Here is a 22403-nt window from a genome sequence, read left to right as displayed (position 1 = left end):
GAAGAGAAGGGTTTTCATAACCGTTGTGAAATTGACCCTCTCAGTAATTTTAAGTAACTCTTGTGAAATGTGTGGCCTCTGATTGAGGAAGCAGATTGGGGATATCGACTTCAGGTGGTTCATGTGTTGAATACTGATCTGACCGTGAGAGGCTGAGGCACGTATGGAGCATACTCTCAGGACGGCCCAACTTTGGTTCGACCTAATTAACTATATGAAGATTAGTGGGATAATTTATTCTTGCATTTTAATGTCTGTGTGAGGGACAGCTAGGAAGGGAGGGAGAGAGAGAGATTGTGGACTAAGTGTTATTTGTGTGTGTGTGTGGCAGATTGGTGACACACACACACTTACACACAAGCACCAGATCACACCCAAGTGAGAAAACCAACGTGTCTTTATTATAATCAACATGCAGAATACAGAAGAAAAGTTTTTGCTCACAGATGAGTGTCTACCACACACGCATGTCTACCCTCCCAGAACTCTTTACAATGTAAGAAGGTTATTAAGAAATTATTACAATAATTCAGTTGTTCATTTCCATTTAGCAAAATGTCAAACAGATCTGTAGAAAAGAACCCGAAACACCCAAGACGAGCTTGAATGTCACTGGAATGACAGAGATACTTTATTTCATAACTAGCAAGAGGGTACTGCAGACAGGATATTAGCAGGAGCTAAATTATGCATGCATTTATGCAGTACACTAACAGGGACGCTACCAATCCCATAATAAGATTTGCAATGCTAATTCTAAGCTTTTAGAGCTATGCAGTCACACATTTTGGTTCATCTACTCACAGATCTTTTGGTGTATATGTACTTGCTAGTTATTTGAATAAGGTAAGAGTGTCATTTCTTTGGGCGGGCTATGGTTTGAGTCTGCATGCTGGCTCAGAAGACTGCTCTTATTTCTATAAAGATCTTTCAGATATACAGTAGAGAGTAATAATTTCCCAGGTGATGCCATGGCCACACATGCAACAGTCATCAATGGAGTAGTTCAAATTGTTTCACCAGAACGAGCTAATTCTCTGAGCTAGACTACTGTATGTAGTATGTAGTACGCCTGTGTGTGCTTGTTCATGTGTGTATGTGTACTTGTGCTTTTGCATGTGTATATGTACTATACAGTAAATAAATGTATATTTCTATGTATATATGATATACAGTATACTGTATATGTGTATTTTGGAGTATGTATGCATGTAGTCCATTGTCAGGGGCTGAACGTTCTTGTGGACTCATAGTCTGACATACACTTGGGTTTGATGCCTTTCGCGTTGTAGTAATCCACCACCTGGTTGGGGACTTCTGCCAAAACACTCTTAGCCAGGGCAGCTGGGGAGGCCTGGAAATACAGATATAGACAGAGAAGGATGAGGAGAGAGGTCAAAAACACACACACAAACAAACACACACACACATCACTGGCCATGCGTGGATAGCTCTTGGACACCAGAATTTGCTATTGAGCCGGATGCTGTCAAAGGTCCAGACCAGTGAGACTGATGTGATCAGACAAGCTGATTTGACAACCTCCAAACATCCCTGCTTCACCTTTTTGTCCTCTGCTTCCATCGGTTACGAGATACTGGTCACCAGATGTTACAGAAAATAAATACGCCACATCTAAAGATAAGTAAAACAATGTACAAAGGCACATTGGTAACACCTCTAAATGCATCTGTGTAGTTGAGTTGATCTAAATTTACAAATACAGGAAGGTTCAGGAAAAGCCTATTAAGTGTGAATCTGGATCAGGGGGGAGATCCAGGAATTTTTATTTCTTTAATACTGTGAGATGTCGTTTTTCTCAGAACAGATAATAGAAGAGTTCATTTCTTAAAATTGTAACTGTTTTCTGAGGGAACAATTCATGGATGTTGTTAAAAAATTAAAAATTCAGGCACATTTAGGGGACAGATATCTATGAGTGTGTTTAATTTGGTGCAGTTTCATTGAATTTAAGGGGCTTTGGTGGAGGTATGTTCTCCACTGAGTGCCACTCTAATTGTTCTATGGATTTTTTAAATACTAATTTAAATGCAACTCCAGTTTGAGTGTGCTGACAAAGGTCTGTGATAACTTAAAACTGAAGAAACACACACACACACACACACATTACTATGCACATACACACACACCAACCACTTGTCTTCATACACACATATGCTACCGCACTAAACACACACACACATCCAAATCTGAGTCTGTCATACTCTGTCTCACATAATTGCCTGAGACAATGCATCATCAAAGTGCACCCACCACGCAGCCCTCCGCCACTCTCCTCCTCTCATTTCCACCCTTCCTCCTACTCCCTCTCCTCCGCTCCTATCTACCTGTTATCCCCCCGCTCTGCCTGTCACACAGTAGCTCCGTCCTGCTAATCCCTTCTGAAAAGAAACGACAGAGCAGAAAATCACCTCTCCACCTCTGTCAAACACTCCCTCTCTCCCTTTTTGTCTTTGGCTCCGGTCTCCTGTTGACCTCCCTCCACCACCACCGGGCCTGTCTTCCTCTCTCTATTTCTTTCTCCCCTCTGTCCCTCTAGATTTATTCTTCACTTCTCCTCTCTTCCTGTCTCTTTATGTGCTTTTGGGTAGTTTCTACACCTCCCTACGTTTGCTGAGTTCTCTCTCTGTCCTTCTGTTTATCTGGGATGATTTCTCAATCTGTCAGAGACCAAACTCACCATAACAGACTTTTCCAAAGCCAGGCGAGATTAATGCCACCAGAGGCGCACGCACATGTGAGACACACACGTTTGCCATGTGTGTAGATGGCTGATGTGCGTGCTGACGAGCACACCAAGCTTATTACACACACACACACATAGCCCATGTTGAAGTGGATTAATTGCTTCTAAGCATTAAATGCTTCTGCTAGTCCGCCTCCAGCAGAGTCACAGCAGTTTATGATAATATTTATTTGACATCAAATGACTAATGCAGGCGATACACAGTATTAGTTGGTTAATTGCAGTGGTATTTGGATTACATTTACATTTAAAGCTGTAGCTTTTGTTGAACAGCTGAACAGCCACAATAAACCACAAACGAGTAAGGATGTTGCAGCAAAACTCATGAGTATATTGCCCTGAGGCACATTTCATTACCTATTTTACTACTTCTACTATTTCTATTACCTACATTAAGGAGGTTATAGTTTTGTCTGTTTGGTTGTTTGTTATCAGTCAGTAGGATTATACACAAAAACCACAGGACAGATTACCATGAAACTTGGAAGGCTGTGGTATCAGTCAGGGAAGAACTTTGGTGAAATGTGCTGCAGATCCAAATAAAACAGTGGATCTAGTGAATTTAAAAGTGGTTTTATAAAGGGAAATGTTGGGCCTTGGTGAATGCACTGACTAACACATTCCTTTTTTCATTTGTAAGAGGAGGCTTGTGTTATTTCTTTTTTCAACAATAACATCAAATCCCTTTAGCAGCAGGTTTGAGAAATCATTTTCAAGTTTTGATGTAAAATATACATTGGAAAACTTCAGGGTCTGCCCGATATCATTATGTTCCTGGTTTAAAATCTTCTTATAAGCCTCCATGGATCCTCCTCACATTTCTTGTGTGATTAAATGTTGTTATTCAGCTTTAGAAAGCTGATTAAGGTAAACAGTCAGGAATCTATTATAGTTATGCTGGATGTAAAAGTCAAAAAACAGCTGAAAAAGCCCATTCTGTTGAATTCTATTGTCCCCAATTTGCACATGTATAAATGTAAGCCCCTGGGAATTAGCCACATCAATGCTCCGTGATTTTTCCTGACATTCAAGACTTCCACCCCTCCACACACCCTCCACTCTTTTTCTCCCCCCACAGCCACCCACATGTTTGAAGTCCTTGAACGGGACGAACTGGACGATGTCACGGAGCACCGGCTCGCCCTTGGGTGAGCGCAGGATGCCGTCGTCCCCGTCCAGTATCTGCATGTCAGTGAAGTCTGCGTTGCCAACGCCGACGATGATGACGGACATGGGCAGGTGGGAGGCATGCACGATGGCCTCCCGCGTGTCCGCCATGTCGGTGATAACGCCGTCTGTCAGGATCAGCAGGATGAAGTATTCCTACGGGGATGGGGGTGAGGAGAGGGGAGCGTGGAGATGTGTGAGGAGAAGGTGAAATGTGAGGAGGTGACAAATGGATGTTCCCTGAATTTCATGTTTTAAAAGTGATTTCTTGTTTATTTGAATAAAACTCATTGTAATCCGCTAGAGAGGCTAAGAGAGGCTAAGAGAGGTGGCAGGCATTAAGGCTGCTCTAAAACCTATGACTTGAATTAAATTAATATCAATCATTTCCATTTCTCTTTTCAGTTCATTTTTTTCCTCTTCTTTCCCTTCTATCTTTTCACCCCCACCATCTTTTGTCTTTTCATTTTCTTTCCTTCGTCCCACTTCCTTTGACCTGTGCAAACACCAAGAGTCACAACAACACAAACAAAATGCCCCTAAACTTTCTTCTGTTATCTTTCTCATTCTCTCTCTCACCATGGCCTCTTTGGTGTGCATCTCCTCGGAGGCGGACGAGGCCACTTTCTGGATGATTGGGGCGATGTTGGTGGGCCCGTACAGCTGGATCTTGGGGAGGCAATTCTGGTAGGCCTCCACGACGCCTTGGATCCCTGCAACACACATAACAGGTTTACCCGCTGCTTGTTTTATTTGACTCCCTGTCTGTTTATCTGTGTATTACCCGGCTCTAACCTCGCAGAGTCAAAGTTCTTGTACTTGCAAAAGTGTCTGCTGAAGCAAATCAGATTCTGCACGTACGATTGTGTTCCGAGGTTACGGGGAATTTTCTTTTTTTTTTCAAAAAGCATTCCCTTGTAGTCCACACAAACACGAGATGGCAGACACACACACTGCATCGCAACGGGAACGCAGCTAAGTGGGGGAGAGGAGCACAGGAGCCCATTTCACACATACAGATTAGTGTTGTTTTTCCTCTGTATCATAGAGCCTGAAATGCTTCGTGCACCATAGTGACAGATCTCCCAGCTTCATTTATGTGAGTGTGTATAAAAGTGTGTGTGCATGTCTGTGTGAGTTAGGAAGAAACAGAGGATGGGAACAGATACAGTGGGAGAAATATGGGACTGACAGCGTTTGAGATGAGAAAAGTGCAGCAGCGATACTGTAGGTTTTGGTCCTGTTAGCTATAAGTGTGCATGTTGGGCGTGTTTGTATGTGTGTGTGTGTGTGAACTCACCAGCACATTCAGGGTTGTCCTCATCGAAGTTCACGGCAAAATCGTGTGAAACCTTCATGTGAAGCAGAAAGAACATGAGGCCTTTTTTAACAAACCCGGCAAACCAACCACTCAGCACAACATGTTCAGTCCAATTTACAGGTTGACAGATGCGTTCTCCTCTCACGATGATCAAAAGCAAACAGTGCTTCTAAAAGAGATCTCGATTTTAACTAGCCAGAGGACCATCCCTCTGCTGCTGCAAACACACACACGCACACACACACACACACACACACACACACACACACACACACACACACACACACACACACACACATACACATCCCCAGTGTCCTACCTTGAAGTCAGGTGGTATCAGAGCTCCGAAGCCGAATGCTGGGAACATCTTATCACTGGAGAAATAACGAGACACATGATTCACTAAAAAGGTGGAGAGGAAAATACAAATAATCGACAAAAACACATCGAAATTCCTTTTTTCATCAAAGGTGTCCTCAGTGTGTGTGTGTGTGTGTGTGTGTGTGTGTGTGTCAGCATTAGCTAAACGATGATTGATGGAGTGCTCTCTACCTGTCATAGTCTTGGCAGATCTCCCCCACAGCCACCAGAGCTTTGAGGTACTCGTTGGGCTGGTAGGGGTGAATGTAGTGAAGGGAGCAGCTGTTTCTGGGATCCCCATTGGATGCTGTGAAATCTATTGCCACCTGCGACAGGAACACACACACACACACACACACACACACACACACATACACACATGTACAGTTCAGCTTACATCTCACAAGTGAGCACGGATAGACAACGACATGCGGCTGCATGTGAATATTAAAGAGATTATATGAGACAAAACTCACTGTGAACTGAATTTGACAGCCGCCCATGATGTAATCCAGGAAGGAATACATTTTGATGATCTGTCAGGGAGAAATATTGAAATTTGGTGTCATGAAAATTCACCGGATGAGAAAAGATAGATTGTCTTTCTCCTTCCACTGAGTAATTTGAAAACTGACACATGAAAAAATATACAGAAACACACAATAAATACAATGAAGACACAGTCACATATACACAACATGAGATGATCAGATTAAACATGCATGTGTGATCGGCATTTTCCATTCTTATGTGCAATTTTGCATACTAAACAATAATCAGCTATTATAATATAAATGAATTTAGAGATTGTTCATTTTGAAAATAATCATTGCAAACTTCACAGAAAATACAAAAAGGGATAGTCTGCAGAAAGTTAAAAGTTGCATGACTGATATTGTGTCACTTTACCTTACAGTGGTTGAGCATGACAACACCAGAGTTTCTGTAATTCTTCTTCTTCATCTGGTATTTAGGGTTGATGCACTCCCATTGAATCTATTGGCAAAAACACACATCGATTATGTTAATGTTGTGGGTGTGGGTGTGGTGAGTATGAAAATATTATATATGTATTAAAGGCAGAAGGTGAATAGAAATTCCTGCACACTGACTCCAGACCACAATTTATCTCCAATATAGACAATGTAGGGAAAAAAATTTATATGAAATAAAACATTTCTTTTAAAGTAAGGTTTATTTATCCTAGACCTTCTTGTTGATATCAGTCCAATAGACTTTGACCCTAACATACATTTCATATCAGAATATATTGAAAACATGTATTGTATTGTATTGTATGGGTGGAAATTTTCAGCAGGAATGTTTCTAGTGCTTCTAGATGTATTTGTTTTGTCCATATAGCACCTCTCTTTGGGACTGACTGTGATTTCATTGTGTGCTTTCAAATTTCATCATTTTGAGATGTTTATCACACTTGGTCAGTAAGTTTGAAAACGAAAAACAATCAAGCATACTTAGAAGACTGATCGAGCGTGTATGAATTGGTGTGGTTTGATTTAATTAAAGGACGACTGTGGCAGAAGTATATGCTCTCTACTGAGTTCTGTTACCTGACAAAGCTCAATAAATCTGTGCTGAGGAGTCAGTGTGTGGGTTGCGTTTCATCCATGTGGCTTGACATGACTCTGTGTTTACACGCTTACCTGCTTTCCCTCCTGTTCCGCCCTCATCTCCTTAAACGTCGTCTGAAACTCCCCGATAAAGTCATGTTTCCCATTAGAGTCCCAGTCCCAAACTGTGCACTGGAACAACCACAAAGACACACACACACACACAAGAGCACACATTCTTTCAGTTATAGCGCAACACACACACAGACGGACTCACAGGTATGCAGGGAAATGCCATGCTGAATGATTGATAAGGTGGTGTTGGTGGGGGGGCAAAGGAGTGGTGAAATATTAATCTGAGGATGCTGAGAGGGACGCAGCTTAAGCGACAGTTTGTGTGTGTGTGTGTGTGTGTTAGGCGTAATAGTTTGTTTCTCTCGAAGGAATTACAAGACAAGATAAACGGCCCCAATCGCTGGAGGAATCCGAGAGTCAGCGGGCCAAGTCTTCGCACATGACAAAGAAACAATCCTACAATCTCAGAGTGAGATAGAAGGCACCAATATCTGGGCTCTCAACCAGTGTCGATCAATAATATTCAATAAAGCTGGTTGATGGAGATGCTTGTTAATACACGCACACACACACACACACACACACACACACACAGAGAGAAAGGCTACCTTTAACTCAGATTTAATTGCTACGAATGAGTCATTTTGCTGTAGTGCTTTGTGACCTTCTCGCCTAAAGTCACCTCCACGACAAGCAATCAGACATAATCCAGCAACACTTGACTGAAAAACACGGGACAGCAGTAATCCCCTTATTTCCTTCTCCCGCCACTTCAGCTTTCAAGTGCCTTCACCTGAAGAGTTGAATGTGTTGTGTGTGTGTGTGTGTGTGTGTGAGATCATTCGTGAATTGTTTCTGTTTTATTGACAGAAGTTTTGGTGGGTGAGGGATTGAACACTTGCTCTTCGTAGCCCAGCTTCCATTTCAAGTTGCTGAGAGCCATGCGAGAGTGTGATGAAAAAATGAAGAGCCTCCGTTCCATTCACTGAATACTAACTGCTATACGGATAGTGCGAGAGAGAGAGAGAGGGAGGGAGAGAGAGAGAAAGAAAGAGAGAGAGAGATGGAGGGACAGAGGGAAAAGTAGAAGGTAGATAATCACAAAGAGGGAGAGAGCCAGACACTGCAGAGGTTGGTATATGCATTTATGCATTGGTCAGTTAAGAGGCAGGTGAAAGGAAGAACGGGTCTGAATAGAAATCTCTGCCCTGCCGTTTCTCACTATAGCTCCGATGCTTCAAACAGGTAGCCCTGGAAACCATAGCTAATGGTGTGCATGTATGCATGTGTGTGTGTGTGTGTGTGTGTGTGTGTGTATATGTGTGAGCCCTTTTTCCTGCTGTCAGGAGCCATGCGGAGTTAAGACGCCTCTGAATATTTAATGAATGAGCTCATGTTTATTCATGGGGAGAATAACTGTTCACAGCTGATGTGCAGCCACCACTTTCAAACATATGCACACACACACACATGCACGCACACATGCACACATGCACACACAGATAGAGATCTACTCTGGCAAGTAAAGGTGAGAGTTTCGGTCTGTCCATTGAGCTCATTCATACCCGTCTGGCTCTTTAAATAACACAGTGACATCAGTAAAAAAAACGGCACATGAGCTGAACTGGACTTGTTTCGAGGACTGGGACCACTTGGTGATTTACTCACACAGTTTGGTTTTGTTGTGAATACCTATGAGTGTAAATCTCATCATTTGTATGCTGCGCAAAAAGCAACGCATCTTGCAGACAAACACCTGCAGGCCCTCGGGTGCTGTTTGGCCTCAGCCCCTCTAAATGTTTATTGTTTGTCACTGGTGGGACTTGAATAATTAAGCGAGAGGTGGCCATGTTTTGTTTTGCTGTGCTCAGATTATCATGTATAATGCTTACAGGTAAATAAAATGATGTTGTTTTTGTGACTTGCTAAAAATAGTTTGACTCACCTTTAGCTCCCTGTCGTGGTCGCCACTGCAGAGCGTGTTCAAGGAAACTTTGAAGGATTTCCAAACTGGGCTCAGGTTGTTCATGACTGTCTGCACACCAAGCACAGTGGATGTTAATCACAGATCTGAACCACATTGAAATGTTTGCATTTGCTTGTAATTACCTCAGTTCTGTGCACGAGCGACTCAGTGCCATCGTCATTCATCCTAAAAATCTCCAGGAAGGGGTCCGACTTGCTGAAGAAATCCTTCAGAGAGTGAACATGCATGTAAGGCATCACATCGGATCCGCCTCTGATCATCATAAATCATTAATGCACTAACAGAATCATTATTTCAGCCCTTTTCCCCTCCTTTCTTCCTTGTAGCTTCCACCCGTCTCTTTCCTGTCCTCTCCAATTTATCTGCCCTTCCTCTGCTTTCTTCCATCTTTCCCCTAAGGCACAACTTGTTTGGATTAGTCATCCGTGGCTGTGTGTGTGTGTGTGTGTGTGTAAGCTGAAAATTAATATAGTTATCTATGTGTGTGTGTGGCGGAGAGGGTGAGATAGGGTGTTACTGTGGGAGGGCGGTGCCCACCTATCTCAGCAGGCCTCCTCTAACGTCATATTGTAATTCTGTGAATTGGACAGTCACACACACACATCTACATATTAATTCCTCTCATACGTGAGGAACAACCAGAACTTTTCGATTTTTTAAAAATGGCTGCACACACACCTTGTCGTCGAGCTTACGGGCGCTGAAGGAGAGTTCCACATAATCATCGTTACCAGACAACTCCTCTGCTGTCACCTTTACAGAGGGGGCAGAGAGAGAACAAGACGAGGAGGAAGAGGAGGAGGGGGAGGAGGCAGAGGGAGAGAGAGAGAGAGAGACAGACAGACATAGACGAAGAAGAGAGAGGTGAGAGAAAATCAGAAATTGAACATGCAACACGATGAAATTAATTATGTGTAAGTGTGAGAGGTGGTGCACGTGTGATTTGCACTTGTGAGTTGGTTTGGCTGCCCTTAATAGATGAGATTTACAGGTTAACATCCCTTCATCCCCTCTCCCTCATCCCTTCATTCTCTTCCCTCCTTCCAGCATCCCAGTATCCTCCTTCCCTCATCCCTTCATCCTCCTTCCCTCATCTCTTCTTCCTTCTTCCCTGATCCCCACTCACATATCCTTCATCCTCTTTCCTCATCCAGTCACCTTCCTTCCCTCATCCCAGTCCTCATCTCTTCACCCTCCTTCCATCCCTCCCTCTCTCATCCCCTCAGTTTGGTGTATATCTCTTGCATGTCTCATTCAGGACACGTGATATTCTCAGGTAGAAAGGCGTCTGACATGGAACCCCAGCACTGAGTATACCTCCGCTTTGTCACCAGTTAATCCTCCCAGACCAGCTTTTCAACCTCCTTTCCTCAAAGTCCATTTATTTTTCCTCCAAACCCAATACATCAATTTCCATCCAAACACTGTTGTTGGGGGGTTACTGAATGTCGTACCGTTATAGACGACTTTCCAGCAGTGTTTCCCTGTTTCAGTAGAGCTTTGGTCAGTTTCCTCTGCGAGACGATCTGGGGGGAACAGAAACACAGAAACCAGCTCACACATTCTCATGTTCAGCTCTTAGTGCCATCCTGGTGTTACACTCAGCCCGTCTTGTTAATGTTTTCCCACTTACACATCCAGTGGACATATTAAATGCAGGATAGTGTAGTCACCTTTCTCACTATCTGTCAAAGGTTATTTTCTCTGCTGCTCTATCCGTGGCTTGATCTGCCAGCTCCAGCAAAATATGCTACTCTCTCCTTTTTCTATACCGACCAGGTGCTATTAAAGGGATAAGAGGGCTATAATTTCCACTGGGAGTCACCCACACAAACAGACGAAACTAAACAATAAGGTAAAAGCACCTGGAGGCTGCAGAGCAACAGGTTTCTCCATGAAATCTTTAGCATTAGCAACACTAATTAAAAGGGGTTATTTGTGTTGTTGTTAACACCCAGACGGCAAAAGTGATACACAGGCGTATCACAATGCTGCAAACATCAACACTTCAAGAAGCCGTTATTTTGAGTAACAAATGTATTTAATTGTGAACTGAGAATCATTTCTAATTGAAGGACTTTACTTAAACCTGCAATAATTTTTTTAAAAATCTACTCGGTGGAAGTAGAAGCAACACTACAATGGCGCTAAATACCCTATGCCAAGGTCCAACAGTCCCCTTAAATCCAACAATAATATCCAGGATTGATGACCTGGTGAATTGGTTATGATGTAGAAACAAACAAACTATCTCGTAATGTTAAAGAAAGTGAAAAAAAAGTGCCACACCAAGATTTAATGAGTTCTCTCCTTGCCAAGTTTCGTGGTGATACATCTTGTACTTTTTACACAATCCTGCTGACTACCAAAGAAACGCAGACAAAAACTCCACCTCCTTGAGGGAGGTAATAACACTGACAAAGTATCACCTTGTGGTTATGTATAAATGGAAATGAAAAATGCATAAGAAAATTGTGCTTACAGCTTACACAGGGCAATACTATCCTTCATTTAGAATCATGTTTATGGCCACCTGGTAAATTTTAATATAATATTTACTCTCCTTTTTCCACCAACTCTTAAAGTAAAAGTCGGGCTCAGATTTCCTCTTAACTTTGTCTCCTGTGTTATTTGGAGCAGCTGCTTAGTTATCCAATACAATGCTGATGTGATTCATTTGCAATCATGTATATGTCCACATAGAAAAGTTTAGTCTAATATTTAGTTTTGGTCTCCACCATCTTCTGAGTAAACGTCTGGCTCATTCTCGGAGAAATGCTGTTGTTTCTCCTTCACTTTGTCCCTCTGTTTGTTGCTGGACAGGTATTGTGCAAGGTAGTTGGAACTCCTGCCTGCTGCTTTCAAAAACAATGCTGACAAGAGCAGTGAGGATGCACAGGAACAGTAACGTTGCAGGAAGGAAAAATCAAAATGCTGAGCTGAAGGACTGAAACACTCTCTCGAAGACTTGAGGTGAACTGCAGAGTCGGGCGATAGAGTAACTTTCTGCGTGTTCATCACACTTTTCAAATCAAAGTATCTTTGATAAGTATCAAAGTATCAAAGTTATCTATGTAAAAAATATTGATTGTAGCAACTTTATGCCTCAGTGACAAACCCTCTGTGTCAAGGACTCCTTCTGGCTACATTTCATGGTGGGTTTGCCTTTGTACATAGAGGAAAGATCCAAACTTTACACTGGAATGCACCAAAAATGCTCCATTACAGTCCAAAAACATTTTAGTGTGGAACATCTCTGCACAAAACATTCTTCTCTCTGTCTCAAAATTCAATGAACTGATTTCTATTAACAGATGTGTTACTGATTCCTTCAGAAATCCTCTTCTGGTGCGTTGGCAGAATTTTATCCCATTTCAGCAAACCCCTCTGGCTCTCGCCTCCAAAAATCCTCTTCCATGTTAATTATCTCACTTCTCCCCAACTATTATAAATCCACCAGCTTTGTGTTGCTGATAGCGTCACTGACAATGAGAAGTGGATTCTAGTGGAAACAAACATATTAATTCTGCTCCATGGCAGAGGAGGACATTAAAGCTATTGGACCCCTATTCCCTTCCATTCAATATGACATTAGACGGTAATTTCCTGAAATGAAATCACGTCATTAGTGCCTCTGCAATTCCAGTGTTCATTTAAAGGCGAAATATTGGATATTTAAGTGAAGTAAATCTTTAAATATTGACTACAACAACATCACTTCACCATTACAAGGTACTACAGTGCCATTAAGTGTGCTACAAGGCAATATGCATTAGCATATATGCACATATAAATGCTTTGAAAATACAGTCTACTGCACCCACAGAGTTTTGTGTAACTAAGGACTCAAGGACAAAGAAAACACATTGTGAATGCAGATGAAAGAAGCCAAGGATTTCATCACTTTAGCTTAGAGTCGCTTTCTCACTCAGATAAAAGTACAACTATTTAATACGTATGTTTAATATCTCATCAAGCTCAGTGAACTATATAATTGAATAATTCTTAAACTCAAAGCGTACAGGCTGTATTCGTGCAGGCATATAGGTCTTACACAGAGCTATGCTCTTACCTTGTAAAGTGTAGTGATAAACTGGTTCAATAAACATACTTACTAATGCACATAAATGCACTCCTGTCATGCATTCACCGCTACAAGTATATGCTCACATCATACACACTTCTTCTGGTTCTTAAAGTGATCTCACTCTTACATGTGTTCACAGGTGAAACCCACACGAACTGGAAATGCACACGCATGACTTGGCTTGTGCAGTGAACTGCTTAACGTGCCGTTTCATATTCAGTCATGTAAACCTGATCAGATTTCTGTTTTATTGAACGGAAGAGGGAGATGGTAAAGGCAGAGGGCGTAAAACATGGTTTAAAACCCAAACGTCTGTAAGGCACTGACCTGTCCTAAGGTGCACTCCATAGATCCCAGGAAGTCGGCGTCACGGAGGCCGTTGTTGCCGGAGCTGATGTCATGGAGTTCAAAGCGGAGCCTCTGCACCTCCTCGAAGTAGAAATCCACCAGAAAGATCTTAGAGAAGACGGGGCCGCTGCTGCTGCGGATAACCTCTGTACGGTCCACCTGCAAACACACATGAGCACAAAGGCAGGTATAGCATGAGCACACAAACAGCTCCAAGGTAACGTCTCTGAGAGGAGAAATTTGGGTCTCTTGCAAATATAAAACACAATTCTTCTCAATCTTAGGAACTGTTTTGCCTGTATTCACCATCGATCTAGTGTCAACAATCCATCACAATGTTTATTATGTACATCTCAGGGCTGTTTGGCAAAGTTTTTTCCATAACAGGATTTAGTAAATTAAAAAAGTATTACTCAAAGGTGGAAAAGCTAATTAAAAATGAAGCCCCTTCTAAGCCCTATAAATAATAATTTAAGATGCTGTAGTCCTAATCCAGACTTTAATGTCTATATGGATGTTTTATTCATTTTATAAACTAATTTAGAATAGAATAAAGGATGGTATATTTTATATGGGCATCTATTTGTTGACATATTATTTCCTTATTTCCTATTATTGGAAAAAACCCTGATCCTGATACAGACTAAAAGTTCATGGTTTCTTTCCTGGCTCATACTGCAACCTTCCAGTTCAGTAGTTTTTGTGCACTCTTCAACAATCCAACCAACAAACAGAACAGAATCTTTTTTAAGTAAGTTTGTCATGATTGTTGTAAAGTCAGGATCTGGCTTTAACAGTGTTTCAGAAAACTATTTCAGTGTTTCAACCTCCAACACACTGCAGCTCCGCATCGATTTGGGAGCTCTGCAGACTTTTCAGCAACTCAGCAATTACCACAAGTGGCCATTATCACATTGTTTACACTTGTCAATTTGAGAACTGGGATTATAGATTATTCTTGATGGCTAAAAAAAAAATCACACAAGCTGTTTGACCAAACACAGAAGTGACTGTAGCTGTAACATTGATCTTGCATTTTCTTCTCTCTAAGTGGCTGCTGCAGAAAGGAATAGAAAGGCTAACAAAAGTGTATCTCAACACAACAGCAGCAACTGTGTCCCTTTTACAGTTGATAACACTTTGGCACGGGCACAAACAGTCATACACACACACACAGACACACAACACACACAAGCACAGACAAAAATTAATAGCACACCACTAGACTTGATGTACCCTCAGAGATTTGGCCTTTTGCTGACACTTACCGCTATAGGCTGGCGTCTGATTAGAGAAAAAAGAATCATGTACACATCAACAAACACACGCGCGTGCACACACACACACACACACACACACACACACACGCACACACACGCACACACACACACACACACACAACACACACAACACACACACAAACACACATTGTCCAGCGGCTTGAACACTCTCTCGAAAACATTATCCAATTAAGATATTTCTGTATCTGATGGGCACTGATAACATTTGTCTAGTCCCACACTCCCACAAAGGGGCTTATCGTTATTCACACAGTCATTTATACACACTTTCACAGACAGACACGCACACACACACGCACACACACACACAGCACACTGTACAAAGTAGCCTTTTGTGAAGTCTCCAAATGCAGAATAATACTGCACTACTTTCTAAATGTTTGTGTGTGTGTGTGTGTGTTTGTATTACAGAGTGTAAATATGAGTACGTCTCTTTGCATGGCTGTAATAGTGGGTCATTGCAGCAGCGAGTGTGTGAGGCTGTGCGTGTGTGGGTGTGTATCTACATATTTAAAAGGACGGCAGGGCTCTCAGCATATGTCTGTCTTTTCTTACCCCAGGTAAAGGAAATAGAAATAGAGGCCGAGGGAAATACAGTTCTTCATTAAAATTTATTTCTCATTCCCTCACGCTGTGTTCTGATATTTCAGCTCGTACAAGTGTTACTGCCGCCGCTGAGGCTTCAGTGGGAATAAGATTTGTCATATATAGGAGGTTGAATAGTCCCTGAAAAAAGCTGCTGGGTCTTGGATATAAAAAGAGAGAAACACAAGTTTTCCAGCTAAACAATTTATTCTAGGACGATTGTATACATTTGAAAACATTTCTTAAAATGTCCATGATTCCAGATAGAGCATTTTGGTGCTGTCATTACTTGTACTACTTTACTTTGGGGCAGATCCCTTGTGTTGAAAAGCTGAGGTGAACACTTTCCATTTTATCCAATCTGTGTATCAGTCAACAAAAGTTTGCACGAAACACTGTTTGATTTCATCTGCCGCCCGTGACAATGAGCATTCATAATATATAAGAACCGAAAGCAATTGGTAATTTGCAGCGAGAGGGTGAGCGACACAATCACAGCTCCGCAGGTCGGGTCCTTGATTAGGAATAATAATGTAGTCGAGGAGATCGAATTCAATGATGTGTTTGAACTATTGCAAGTAGAAGGACAATTTTAAGAGTGTGTGAAGAAGGAATTCATAAGGAGCCATGTGAAACAGAAGCTAAAGGCAGGGGAAAATAGTTCTTCTACCTGACTGATACATCAGGTCGTGGAGAAGTGGTGTAGTGTGTGAAAATGTTACAATAAAATTAAATTCACCTTGAAAACTTTGTAGTGGAAGCAAAAAAAATTACTTATTTTATCAACTAATAAGAATCAGTTGGACCCAAACAGAAATCAAATGTCAACTGCTGGTTTATGAAAAAGCCAATTTATAGGCTATAAAAGTGACATCGGCTTAGGAATCGATGAAACTTCAGAAATCTATCAATCTCAATCAATGAAATGAGCTGCCTTTGACAGCAAGCGCTCGTTAGAGCCTAGAGTTCTCGTTCAGATTGTCTTCCATCCATCATTTAGATTGACTACTTGACTACTCACTGGGGCAGAGGCAGGTTACAGCCAGCACAGACCAATCTATCACAGGGCCTCAGAATGTGTAATGGCTTAAGGATGTTTTAATGGTTAAACTGGTGTTGTACACAAGGACACGTCTTGCTGATGTCGCCATTAAACCTTTGTCCTGTAATTGAAAAACATTTTTTTCCGAACTGGAGACACATTTACATCCCGTCCCATTGCCGTACCTCAAACCACTGCCCGTGCGACTGCATCTTCAGCACCACGCAGGGGTCGGGTTTGGAGAGGGCGTCGCGGTCCGAGATCCCCCGGCAGGCCACTCTTAGCTCCACTTTAGCCAGGCATGGAGAGCTGATGAAGCCCAGCGTGGCCTCTGCAGACTCATAGATGTTACTCATGCTGAACACACAATCATGCACTGAGGAAAAGAGACGGAGAGAGAAGAGAAGATGGGATTAGTCTGTATATAGATAGATAGATAGATAGATAGATAGATAGATAGATAGATAGATAGATAGATAGATAGATAGATAGATGTGCAGACGCAGTAGTCCTGACTAAGCAGGCAGCACTCACACTGTTCAAGGTCAGCTACAGAATATCAGGCAAGGTCCCCAAATATACAACAATACACACACATTCTGTCAGTAGGAATGCGAACACCCACAATGCACTTACACATGTTAATGCATTTGGGTGTATGCATGTACATACAGATTTACATGCACATACAGACACATGCTCTGTATGTGCTGAGTAACCAACAAAGGCTTCTCCAGATTTCTCCTCAGGTTTCCACAGGGTGTATAGGGTTCACAGTCCCGAAATAGAAAACTGTCAAGCATCTAATCACTGCGACATCGCCGTTTTTCACTTGCAGGAAAATGACCCATTAACTCAATGCAGCCGAAAGGTATCTGCTGTTTATCATTTGTTGAAGGTGAGTGTTCTCGTATTCCAACTGCACAGAGAGTCTGTGTAATTACTCAAGTTTAACAGCCTGATATCTCAGCTTAAAGCAAGGGAATGAGTTGGCCCTACACAATTTATTCATATTACTCGATAGGTGACAGTGGATAACCATCTTGATTTTAAAGGCCCTATAGTTGTTTTCTGTTTTTTTTAATTAATTAGACTCTTCTTCAAAGGACATGTGCAGATTCACCTTGTTGGACGTCTTCATCACGTTCCTCTTAGCAACGTTGCACCTGTTTGAATAACTTGTAGTTCTCACTAACATACGAGTCTTGTCTACTCAAGTAATTCCAAACATATAACCACTCAAGTCCCAGAACTAATCACCCATGCCATGTATTGGGAAATATACACATTCTTGCAAATTTCGAAGATGAATATCACTCTCACTTTGTTGAATATGAGACCAACATCCAACAGATGGTTAGCTTAGCAATTAGTACAGGAATCAGTTGGAAACAGCAAACCAGGCTCTGCCCAAAGGAAACAAAGTCAGCTCAGTGGCACCTCAACCACTCACCAATTAACATTTTAGCATTTATCTTGTGTTAAATGATAAAAAGTGTATTTCTTTTAATGTAAAATTTTTCCTACAACTGTTTAGCTGCAGTCGTGGACTCAATGATATACCTTTCAAGCACGTGCTCTTTAATCAGAGGCTTTATTCTGTGAGGCTGAATCAAGTTGACACTTAAGCCAAACTGTAATATTAAGAACACTGCGTTGCATGTATAATTTATCTTTTCCAAGTCCATAATGTACATGAAGCACTCAGCTGAAGCCTATGGGTCCAGTTAGTCCAAACTAAAGGATCACCGCAGGTCTCATGTGCTAGATGGTACAAACTGAATATTAATGCAGCGGTCTAGTAGTATTATCCTTAGGGAGCAAAAATCTTGGAACTGGGTCTGACTCTGACCTGAATCTCTCTCTTTCTCTCTCTCCCTCTATTCTTTCTTTCTTTCTCTCTCTCGCTCTCCATCCTCCATAATTCATGTCCCACGAGTGTGTGTTGGCTTGTGATAATTATTTTTAGCTGAGCACCATGAATGGCCTGTATACAGACAAATGTATGCAGACAGAGCCACAGGGCAGGTGTGCGACACAGACCTGTGTGTGGGAGGTAGGAAGTTAGTTGTGTTTGGCATGGTGGTGGTACATTACTGCATGTTGTTTGTGTGTGTGTGTGTGTTTATGTTTGTGTGTTTATGTGTGTGTGTGTGTGACAGAGAAGACAGAGTGTGTGCGGGAAGCAGCAGATGCCTGTCTGTTCCGGTTGACAGAAGATGACACTGATAGTGATGGGGGATGTGGAAGACACAGCCACTGTACTGTGGAAGAACAGTGTGCAGAATCTGCCTTCACAACACAGGACAGCATCAGCTGTCACAGGCGCTGCACATTGCTAGAGGTGACAATGAATTTTCATATCACACCGTGTCACAAAATGTGGGTTTTGCAAAGGTTGCAGCTGGTTTCTCTGCTGTAGTCCTGGTCAAAAGCATTGTGATGAGTACATTTGCATCTCAATTGAGGCTAAAATCTGTTGTTTTTATGTGTGGACACATTCATGAATTTTTAGATTATATGCGTATTTCAAACATGTACCAAGAACTATAAAAACTAGTGTCTCTCTGAACTATGGCTGAAAGCAGCAACCATCACAAACAGAAGAGTGCAAATTGCAGGTTGGGTGGCTGAATGCTTTGCAACAAAGCGGCCTGCGCTTGTGAAATTAGCGTGTAAATCAAAATAATGCCCCCAAACAAAAACCAAAATAGCACTGATTGATTGCTGGGTGACGTGAGACGTCTTGAAATCATTTCAAGGCTCCTCACTGTCAGCTTTTATTCTCCACTCTGTGACAATCAATCACAGCTCACAGCCCTATCGCCATGATCCTTGACCCCTGAACGTGTGTCTGTTTGTGTATCCACATGTTTGTCCTTCAACCTTCACATGTGCGGACTGTGACAGATGTGACATTAATGATTCAGCCACAGGAAGGTCCATGACACTGTACACTGTAATTGCTTGGTCACATATTGATTATCAGACAAGGTACAGGAGTAACACTGCCCTGCAGCCACAGCACATGCGGGCCCCTGTTTAAGCTGGAGAACTAAGTGGCATATACAATGAGATATATAGAATATGAATCATGACAGGGGACAGGAACGTGCTCAGTCGGACACAACACATAAGAGGTGGCTGCAGGTCTGAGAAGAGACAAGAGAGGAGTATAAGAAGTGAAACAGTCTGGTGCTGTGTGAACTCAGTGTTATTAGAGCTGGCAGAGAGGGAGAGAAGTGAGAATGGTGGGGTGGAGACAGAGGTTGTGATAGAGGGAGACGGGGGGAGGATTAGAGGGATGGAGTGAGGGAAAGACAAGCAAGTGTGGCAGAGGGGGAAAGAGAGAAGGACAGAGAATAAAGCGGATCTCCTCCTCTCATAAAGCTTATCTTGTCTTATAGCACTCTAGCAGAATAATATTAAAGCATTGGCTCTCTAAGAGAAATAAAGAATCTGACAAGTCCCTGTGGATTACTGTACAATCACATGTGTCTGCCTGCTAATGGAAGGGATATATTTTCTAGTTTGTTGTCCTCTAATTCGCCCAGTTACTAACATAGAAGATGCTGCTTATAGTTCCACCTTGTATACTCCAGCTGCAGGCTATAAACATCTGATGCCATCATATATCATTTACAAGACAAAACAAAAAGAGCAAATATCTGGGATAGTCCACATGCACCGGGGTGAGACATGCACCTGCACCCGGTCTGCGCTCATCCCCTGCAGGGAGGAAACTCACCTCAACGACCTGGAGGGGAAAAGATCCAAGCGGAGCCGAGCAACTTCACCGCCGTTCACTGGACAATCACGGGTAACTGCGCGCCTCCGTAGCCATCTCCCTCTCCTCACTCTCTGTGTGTAGTCTCTCTCCCTCCCTCTCTCACACCGCAGAGCTCGGCCGGGGTTGTGCGGCTGTCAGAAGCTGCTTTTCCAATTCCCGCGGGTGCGAGCGCGGAGGATTCGCTCCGTGCTCCTGGGTTGACTCTGGGTGAAAGGCGGGGAGGAGGAGGACGGTGCGCCACTTAACTGGAGTTTGTCATCCCGCTGGCTCCACCGGGGGCCGCGGGGAGAGAGCGCACGGCGGTCACAGGGACCGCGCGTAATGGTGCGGTGCGTCTGTGCCATCTCGCGGCTGTCACGGTGAACTGCATGGCGCTTGTGTGAAGAAGAAGAAGTTTTTTTCCGCTCCTCTGCTTTGATTGGTTCGTCTCCGTTTTATAATAAGCGATGACCGCACACCTGAGACACAAGATTCAAGGTTCACGCTGTGTCCAATAGATTCACTGCTTCACATGAATGTTATTTATTCTATCTATCTATCTGTCCATCTATCTATCCATCATCTATCTATCTATCTATCTATCTATCTATCTATCTATCTATCTATCTATCTATCTATCTATCTATCTATCTATCTATCCATCAATCCATCCCTCTTGATCGATGTCGATCCAATCCATCTGAAATCAATACAAATTTGGTATTTTATTATCAATCTGTTTTAAACATCTCTAACTCTCGACATCTAATGTAGCCTATGCATATAAAAGGTTAGTTCATTTGAAGTGCATCTAATTCTTACATGGTTTTAAAGCTTTATCTCAATCCCAGGCTTAGGGCCCAGTGCCATGTTATTCACAAATAAAATCATTGATTTGGCAGGCAGCGTATTAAAGAGGATTTTTTTTTGTAGGAAACAGATTTCAGTGGCTTTTTTAAAAGTCCCTTTATTTTAGCGAAATATATTCTAACAGCCTAAGCTTTGACAGACTCATTACTATATAGGATAGCAGTCACACTTTCTAATACATTAATCCCCCCTGCAGCCTACACACACATCATGGATTGATGTTTGTTTTGTTACTGTTTATTTCCACATATAAAGGACTTTAAAAATGTGGTACATAATTACTGGGGAAATGAAAGGGAGAATTGCCTAAAAACCCACAGTGGCTTGAGAAGTGGCACAAAATTACAGGAAATAGGCAATAACATTCATTATGCAAATTATGTGTCTCGAATAACTACATTCAACACACATTGGTGGACCCAGGAATGGGGCCAGGGGGGCACTGAATCTGACTGGCCCCTGAAGTGCGCCTGTCCTGTCAGTGGTCTTTGAAATCTAGTCACTTACCAGTTTAGTTAGGAATTAATATTCTCTCAGCTTTTTTTGAAGAAAACAACGTATATCAAAATATATTCAATGTGAAAGGGCGACTGACCTTGATCTAAAGTGAACAAGAAGGATGTGATGCAGACTGTGACTGTTATGGAGACCCCCATGTGATCACGGTCGGAGTTGTGGGATACGACAACACTCGCTGTGGCCAGCGTTCCTTCAAGATCGTCTTCACCGTGCACGTCAGCGATGAGTGCAAGTGGCGGCTCTACAAGAACTGGAACAAGTCCAAGAAAAAGGCTTTCACCAAATTCTGCAGATTTGCTCAAAGCTACAGAGCAAACAGAAGTAAACAAGGAATAACTTAAAGGGATAGTTCACTGAAAATGTTTAATTCTTTCATTATCTACTTACCACTTGGACGATGGAGGGGTGGTTGAAGTGTCTGAGTCCACAAAACACTTTTGGAGTTCCAGGGGTAAACAACGTTGCAGCATAATCAAAAACAATTGAAGTAACTGGGGGACCACTTCTTCAAATGTAAAAAAAACAACAGAAAACAAACAAGACCTGCATACTGCTCCTGTGGTGTCATCCAAGTGTCCGTTAGTAACAACATTCAAATTCGACTCGAACCTGTTTCATTTTAACCATGTTTTTA

The 22403-nt window shown here is 42.3% G+C and overlaps 1 protein-coding gene across 1 annotated transcript; it reads right to left on the bottom strand.

The window, feature by feature from the left end:
• Nucleotides 1-379: 379 nt before the first annotated feature.
• On the bottom strand, nucleotides 380-20843 carry cpne4b (copine IVb). Its single transcript, XM_069515814.1, has 16 exons — nucleotides 20360-20843; nucleotides 16797-16987; nucleotides 13663-13842; nucleotides 10703-10774; nucleotides 9927-10001; nucleotides 9371-9454; nucleotides 9207-9296; nucleotides 7280-7378; nucleotides 6525-6611; nucleotides 6092-6151; nucleotides 5808-5941; nucleotides 5575-5629; nucleotides 5235-5286; nucleotides 4514-4647; nucleotides 3854-4090; nucleotides 380-1354 (listed from the first exon to the last, which is right to left on the bottom strand). The coding sequence occupies exons 2-16, from the start codon at nucleotides 16965-16967 to the stop codon at nucleotides 1223-1225; spliced, it is 1662 nt and encodes a 553-aa protein (XP_069371915.1). The 5' UTR covers nucleotides 16968-16987; nucleotides 20360-20843; the 3' UTR covers nucleotides 380-1222.
• Between the last annotated feature and the right edge of the window lie 1560 nt (nucleotides 20844-22403).

The sequence above is a fragment of the Paralichthys olivaceus genome, chromosome 20 (genome assembly GCF_024713975.1).
Source record: "Paralichthys olivaceus isolate ysfri-2021 chromosome 20, ASM2471397v2, whole genome shotgun sequence".
Taxonomy (NCBI): domain Eukaryota; kingdom Metazoa; phylum Chordata; class Actinopteri; order Pleuronectiformes; family Paralichthyidae; genus Paralichthys; species Paralichthys olivaceus.
This window is presented reverse-complemented; position numbering and strand designations above follow the sequence as displayed.